This window comes from Triticum aestivum, chromosome 5D, assembly GCF_018294505.1.
Source record: "Triticum aestivum cultivar Chinese Spring chromosome 5D, IWGSC CS RefSeq v2.1, whole genome shotgun sequence".
NCBI classification, from domain to species: Eukaryota; Viridiplantae; Streptophyta; class Magnoliopsida; order Poales; family Poaceae; genus Triticum; species Triticum aestivum.
In genome coordinates, this window is record NC_057808.1 from 532,025,470 (window position 1) to 532,033,278 (window position 7,809).

General features: G+C 51.1%; 1 protein-coding gene across 1 annotated transcript; it reads left to right on the forward strand.

Moving 5' to 3' along the window:
* The first annotated feature begins 1,046 nt into the window (after positions 1-1,046).
* Positions 1,047-3,140, forward strand: LOC123126018 (protein NRT1/ PTR FAMILY 5.7). Its single transcript, XM_044546440.1, has 2 exons — positions 1,047-1,302; positions 1,397-3,140. Exons 1-2 carry the CDS (start codon positions 1,164-1,166, stop codon positions 2,998-3,000), a joined length of 1,743 nt encoding a protein of 580 aa, XP_044402375.1. The 5' UTR covers positions 1,047-1,163; the 3' UTR covers positions 3,001-3,140.
* Positions 3,141-7,809: the final 4,669 nt, after the last annotated feature.

Sequence of the window (7,809 nt, forward strand, 5' to 3'; positions counted from 1 at the left end):
TTTTGCAGAATATCATGTTTTTTAGAAACTATAGTCTTAAAAATATTATTGGGTTTGGCATCAACAAATACCATTGTTTATAAACCGTAGTATCTCCAACGAGTAGTATCTTTGCAGTATTTTAAAAGGGGCCTTGAGCTCTTTTTTCTTCTTCTAAAAGAACAATGGTTTTTAGAAACTGGAATATTCATTGCTCAGACATTGGAATACTGGGGTTTTATATTACCATGGTTTTAAAAATACAATGCTCTCAAACTAAGGCTAAGATACAACCTATAAAAACAGTTGTACGTGGATGCATATTTAATGCATATCATACGGCGTAAGAAAATCATTAAAGAAGTTATATCTACATTAAGATACAGGCTAATGAATATAGTATACAAGCTATAGTATCAAGGAAGTTGTATCTACACTAGATATGCTGCATTTAGACCTCTAGGCAGTGGTGTAGCTTAGTGCAAGTCTGAGGGGGCCGTGGCCCCCAGCCCAAGGCAAAAAAAATAAAGAAAAATTACTATGCATAGCTTAGATTTGGAAAAAAAAATCAATTGTTTGCCCTCCTAGTTGTTCATATTTTCGCTTCAGTTTGTCTAATTCACATCTAGATATTTTCTAAGGATGTCACATCTAACCTTTCACAAATAAGGCAGCAACAAGGAAAAAAATTGGGACAAAAAAAAAACCACAAACACAATGAAGATCATAACTATATCACTCTAGATGTGACAGACCCTTTTTGCTTTGGCCCCCCTGAGATTCTTGTCAAGCTCCGCCATCGCCTCTAGGTGTGATGTGAGCGTGAGTTGTGACACACTTATGAAAATAAACAAAAAAATGTCGCCAACAAATTCCTCAAACCGATTCATTCCCTCAAGAACTTCGATAAAAATCACAAAAACGAGGCCTCCTTTCGTGGATTCGATTCGCACGCGTGCACACACAAACACACACACACGGAGAGGGACGTGGCCTTTCTTCCCCCAACTTCCCCTGCCTCCCCCCCTCCGTCCATGTCCCACCCGCGCGGCTATATAACCCGACCTCTTTTCCTCCTCCGTCCATGTCACACCAAGAAGCACAGATCAATCTACTACGTCCAAAAGCGCAGTAGAGCGAGTCCTTTTGGTTAGTTTGGACTTTGGAGAGAGGTTGATTCGGTGATGAGGAAGCAGCAGGGTTTAAGCGGCGACGGTGATGGGGAGTGGGACAAATGGGTGGACGACTCCTCCGTCGACCACCGCGGCCGCCCGCCCCTCCGCGCCGCCACCGGCTCGTGGAGGGCCGCCATGTTCATCATCCGTAAGCTCCTCTGCCTGCCAGATCTCTCTGTCTTTGCTCTGTTCGTTTGGTTGAGGGCAGTGTGTGAACGTTTCTTGTTGTATGGTTTTGGCAGTGATCGAGTTCAGCGAGCGGCTGAGCTACTTCGGCATCGCGACGAGCCTCATGATCTACCTCACCAAGGTGCTGCACCAGGACATGAAGGTCGCCGCCGTGAACTCCCAGTACTGGATGAGCGTCACCACCCTCATGCCGCTCCTCGGCGGCTTCCTCGCCGACGCCTACCTCGGCCGCTTCCGCACCGTCCTCCTCTCCACCGTCGTCTACCTCCTCGGCCTCGTCCTGCTCGCGGTGGCGCAGCTGGCGCCGGGCCTCAGGCCGGGCGGCGTCTCCGTGCCGCGGGTTCACGAGACGCTCTTCTTCGTCGGGATCTACCTCGTGTCCGTCGGCACCGGCGGTCACAAGCCGGCGCTTGAGAGCTTCGGCGCCGACCAGTTCGACGACGGCCACGCCGGCGAGCGGCTGCAGAAGATGTCCTACTTCAACTGGTGGAACTGCGCGCTCTGCTCGGGGGTGCTGCTTGGGGTCACCGTCGTCGTCTACATCCAGGAGCGGGTCGGATGGGGCGCCGCCACCGTGCTCCTCGCCGCCGTCATGGGCTGTTCCCTCGTCGTCTACCTCGCGGGGTGGAGGACCTACCGGTACAGGGTGCCGCAGGGCAGCCCCCTCACGCCGTTGCTGCGAGTTGCCGTGGCCGCGGTCATGAAGCGGCGCCTTCAGCTGCCAGCCGACGCCGGCCAGCTGTACGAGGAGGACGACGGCAAGAAGAGGCTGCTCTGCCACACCTACCAGCTCCGGTGTCTCGACAAGGCGGCAATCTTTGAGCATGGTGGCGAGGTCTGGAGCGGGGCGTGGCATCTGGCGACGGTGACGCAGGTGGAGGAGACGAAGCTGGTGGTGTCGATGGTGCCCATCTGGGTGGCCACGCTCCCGTTCGGCATGGCCGCGGCGCAGGTGTCCACCTTCTTCATCAAGCAGGGCATGGCCATGGACCGCCACCTCGGCCCACACTTCGTGCTCCCGCCGGCGTCCGTCTTCGCGCTGGCCGCCGTGGCCATGATCGCCACCGTGGCGCTCGTCGACAAGGTGCTCGAGCCGTGCCTGCGCCGCGCGACGGGCGCCGAGCGCGGGATCAGCGTCCTCAGGCGCATCGGCGTGGGCATGGCGTTCGCCGTGTTGGCGATGGCCGTGGCGGCCGTCGTCGAGCGCCGCCGCCTGCACTCCTCCGCCACCATGTCGGTATTCTGGCTGGTGCCGCAGTTCGCGCTGATGGGGGTCGGCGACGGGTTCGCGCTGGTGGGCCTGCAGGAGTACTTCTACGACCAGATGCCGGAGACGATGCGCAGCCTGGGCATCGGGCTGTACCTGAGCGTGATCGGCGCCGGGAGCTTCCTGAGCAGCCAGCTGATCGCGGCGGCGAGCCGCCTGAGCTCGCACGGCGGGCGGCGGGACGGGTGGTTCGGCAAGGACCTGAGCCGGAGCAGGCTGGACCTCTTCTACTGGCTGCTGGCCGGCATCTCCGCCGCCAACCTGGGCTTCTACGTGCTCGTCGCCACCCAGTACTCGTACAAGCAGCAGACCGCGAAGGCCGGCAGGGTCGGCGCCGACAAGGACGCCGCCGCAGGCGACGTCGAGTGCGTCATCGCCGCCGCTGCTTAATTTGAAGTATGATCGATGCCAATGGCATCATACGTATAGATCGTTCGTGATAATTAAACTGGTGCGTGCGGATTTAGTTCAGTTGATAAACATGTACTTATGTTTGTTAGTAATCGACGATCGTGTGGTTTGGACTTCAGGAAGAAATAGTTTCCAAACTAATCCGAAGCTTACAGCATGCAGCACCACTTAAATAATCTTGTTGGGCAAATATCCGGGCAGCTGAAATCTGCAAAGACGCTGCCCTTTAGTGGCCCAAAAGTTGCATGAAGATTTGAACTTCACCGTCATGGTTCTTGCCGCATCCATCAACGTCCGGTTCTTCCTGTCCGCAACACCTTTTTGTTGAGGGGTGTAAGGTGCGGAATATTAATGCTTGACCCCCTCATCACTAAGAAACTCATCTAAGGTGTAGTTCTTGAACTCGGTGCCGTTGCCACTTCTTATCGTCAAGATCTTTGCATTATGTTGACGTTGAGCTTCATTTGCAAAGTCGATGACGGTTTGTTGGGTCTCACTCTTCCTTTTGAAAAAATATACCCAAGTGTATCTTGAATAATCATCCACAATCACCAAACAATACTTTCTACCCCCAAGACTATCAAAGGATGGAGGCCCAAAGAGATCCAAATGAAGGAGCTCCAAGGGCCTCTTTGAGTAGATGATAGTCGTGGGAGGGTGAGCATTCTCATGTAGCTTTCCTTCGATACAAGCATTGCAAGCACGATCTTTGGCAAAACTAACATTTGTCAGTCCACGGACATGCCCCCTTGAGAAGACTTTGCAAAGATCTCATATTGACGTGGGCTAAACGGCGATGCCAAAGCCATCCCACGTTAACTTTAACCATTAGGCATGTCGCGGTCTTAGTGGGTCGCTCTAAAAAGTTAACCACATATAGACCGTTCTCGACATGCCCAACAAAGGCTACTTTAAGAGTCTTGCTCCACAAGAGGGCCACGGTATCAATATCAAAGAAAGTGGCAAAGCCCATGAGTGCAAGTTGACGAACGGAAAGTAAGTTGTATGCAAGGGACTCAACAAGCATGACTTTCTCGATCGTGAGATCATGAGAAATGACAACTTTGCCAAGCCCCAATACCTTAGAAGATGAGGCGTCACCCCACTCGACATTGGTGGGCATAGATGAAATCTTGTGCACGTCCACCACCAAGTCCTTGCTTCCGGTCATATGATTTGTGGCTCCACTATCGAGCAACCATGATCCCCCACCGGAAGCAAACACCTACAAGATATCAATGCTTGGTTTTAGATACCCATTTTGTAATGGGTCCTTTGATGTTAGTAACAAGGGTCTTCGGAACCCAAATAGACCATTCAATGTACTCATAAGGAGAACCAACAAATTTGGCATAGACATGCCCATCACTAACACAACATAACACATAAGAAGGGTTAAAGTCGCCAGCTTTGTTGGAAGGGGTGGCATTGCCCTTCTTGACACTACCACCCTTCACATTGTTCTTCTTCTCCTTAGAAGCACCCTCTCCCTCCATCACAAAAGTTTGCTTGAGAGGAGGAGGTCGTTTGGCCTTGTCATTCTTCTTCTTGTAGTTTGACTTGGGTGCAAACCCAATTCCCTCCTTGGCCACAACTTCCTTTTGATTGCTCAAAAGGTCATTGGGGTTCTTCTCACCTTGTATGCAAGACACAAGGCCTGTCTCAAGTTGCTCCTTCAAATTTGTATTCTCCTCCACAAGATGCACATGCTCACAACACGGGTTAGTAGCATTTGCATTATCAATTAAAACCATATGAGGAAATGTGGCCTTCTCCTTGGTTAGCTTCACTTGGAGTTGATCATGAGACTCTTTAAGGCTAGCATGACTAACCTTCAAGGCCTTGTGAGCCTTGTCAAGTATATCAAACTCCTCCTTGAGTCTAGCAAGATCAACCCCAAGTTTGGCCTTCTCGGAATTGAGCATACGAGATACAACAAGAGCATGATCAAGATCTTTCTTTAATTTAGCATGATCATCATTGTGTGACTCCTCAAGAGCCAAACGATGACCATGCTCTTCCTCAAGCGCATTAGAGAGATCCGATATCTCATCGGAATAGTCACGACTATGCCCCTCCATCTTAGAGATGGTTTCTTCGTGAGCCTCGATCATGTCATTGACTTCACCAAGTTGTTCCAAGAGAGCAACAAAGTGCTTCTTGGATTTACCCTTGAGCTTACTCATAAAAGACTCAAATTCATTCTCTTCCTCACTAGACCCCTCACTTTCATCAATGCAATCCATCAAAGGGGGATTAGTAGTGATGGTGGTTTTGATATTGGGGGTTACCTTGTTAGTGGCTTTGGCCATGAGGCACTTGGCGGTGATGTTATCGTTGCGTGAATCGAAGAGGGACACCCGTGGAGTTGTGGCAATGGCAACGGAGGCCATGGCAACCGTCTCACTGTCTTCATCATCATCCTCATTGTACTCTTCTTGTGCCACCAACCCCTTGGGAGGAGTCTTCTTGGTGAAGTTGTTCTTGTTGGGGAAGGACTCTGCTTTGTCTTTTCGGATAAGCTTGCCACCATTGTCTTCCCGCTTCTCGTAAGGGCACTCCACAACAAAGTGGCTCACTTTGCCACAATTATAGCATGTCCTCACACGTTGCTTGCCCTTGGCGCCACTTGAGTTGTTCTTGTTGAAGTTGGGCCTTGAGTTCTTCTTGCCCCAAAATTGCCTTGAAGCGAGAGCCAGGTGCTCATGATAAGCATATTTTGTATCTTCGGGGTTACTCTCCTCTTCTTCCTCTTCATCCTCTTCTTCCACACTAGCCTTGGCCTTCAAAGCAAGGTTGGGTTTCTTTACCCGTTGAGAGCGCATCACCGCATTGTCGGCGGTCTTGTCCAAGATTCTCATAGCAACAAACTCATCCAACACTTCACTTGAGGACAAGGTATGGAAGTTCGGCCTTTGACGGATGACGGATGACATGGCCTTATGGTAGGGCATCATGGCCTTGATAAACTTGCGCTTAATCCAATTATCATCCATATCCTTGCTCCCATGATCTCGGAGTGAGACCGCGAGAGTGGTTAATCTCCGGTAGAGCTCACGAGGTTCTTCATCTTCATTCATCGCAAACTCATCGGCTTCATCTTGCACCACTTCATAGTTGGAGCGTTGAATGCTTAAATGGAAACAACATGTTGCCATGCTTCCTTGGCCACGGTGAAAGGACGGAGATGCGCAACATCTTCGGGCGGAATTGCATCTTGGATAATGAAGAGAGCGGACTCGTTGAATTAATGATCCATGGCTTCTCTAGGAGTGAGGTTGCTTGGGTCATGCGGGTAGAAATCTTGCTCAATAATTCTCCAAATATTAGTAGAAGTATGATTTAAATGACGTTTAAAATGGTAGACCCAAGAGGCAAAATCCTCATTCTTCACAACCTTAGGAGGAGGACCAACATGATTCAAATGAGTGGAGGGAACCGGTCCTCCATAAGTAAGGGGCAGTTCAACATGGGCAAATATGCCATTTCCACTTCGACCACTAGATAAAGGAACTTTATCACTAGTAGCTTCCCCCTTATCGGAGTTAGCATATGTCACCTTATTAGCGGGATCACCCACTTTCATTGGTGCGGTGGATAATTTAAGGCCTTCTAAAAACTTGTTGAACATGCCTTCAACCTCGGTCGTCATGGAGGTTTTCAATGTGTCCAAAGCCGCATTGAATTCCTCACGAGAGACCGAGGATCCCTGAGGGAGTCCTGGATTAGGGGGTCCTCGGACAGCCGGACTATATCCTTTAGCCGGACTGTTGGACTATGAAGATACAAGATTGAAGACTTCGTCCCGTGTCCGGATGGGACTCTCCTTGGTGTGGAAGGCAAGCTTGGCAATTCGGATCTGTAGATCTCCTCCCTTGTAACCGACTCTGTGTAACCCTAGCCCCCTCCGGTGTCTATATAAACCGGAGGGTTTAGTCCGTAGGACAACAACAATCATAATCATAGGCTAGCTTCTAGGGTTTAGCCTCTACGATCTCGTGGTAGATCAACTCTTGTAATACTCATATCATCAAGATCAATCAAGCAGGAAGTAGGGTATTACCTCCATCAAGAGGGCCCGAACCTGGGTAAACATTGTGTCCCCCGCCTCCTGTTACCATCCGCCTTAGACGCACAGTTCGGGACCCCCTACCCGAGATCCGCCGGTTTTGACACCGACATTGGTGCTTTCATTGAGAGTTCCACTGTGCCGTCACCATAAGGCTTGATGGCTCCTTCGATCATCGGCAACGATGCGATCCAGGGTGAGGTTTTTCTCCCCGGACAGATCTTTGTATTCGGCGGCTTCGCACTGCGGGCCAACTCGCTTGGCCATCTGGAGCTACGCCCCTGGCCGTCAGGTCAGGTTTGGAAACCTAAACTATACTGCCGACATCCGCAGAGACTTGATCTTCGACGGATTCGAGCCCGTGCCAGGTGCGCCGCACAGTGACGTCGAGCATGACTTAGCTCTGCCGTCGGACAGTGTTCGGGAGATCGCACCTGTGGCTACTCTGGCCCTCAATCTGGAGCAGATTGCGCCGTCCGAGGACGGGTGGATGGACCCCGCCACAGAGGCCGCAAACTCGGTGGCGATAGAGCCGAATACTGACTTCACCTCCTATGAGACCTGTGTTGCCGGACTCTTGGATTCGTCCCCGGCCACGGGCTCCGAACCGCCTGCGTTAGTGCCTATCGAATCTGATTGGGCACCGGTCATGGAGTTTTCCTCCGCGGATATCTTTCAGCACTCGCCCCTGGGCGATGTGCTAAATTCATTAAGGACTC

Bases quoted from the DNA above. Each gene is read 5' to 3' on its own strand.
- LOC123126018 (XM_044546440.1), top strand. From the start codon at position 1,164: ATGAGGAAGCAGCAGGGTTTAAGCGGCGACGGTGATGGGGAGTGGGAC. The intron at 1,303-1,396 runs GTAAGCTCCTCT...TGGTTTTGGCAG, and splicing joins GGCCGCCATGTTCATCATCC to TGATCGAGTTCAGCGAGCGG.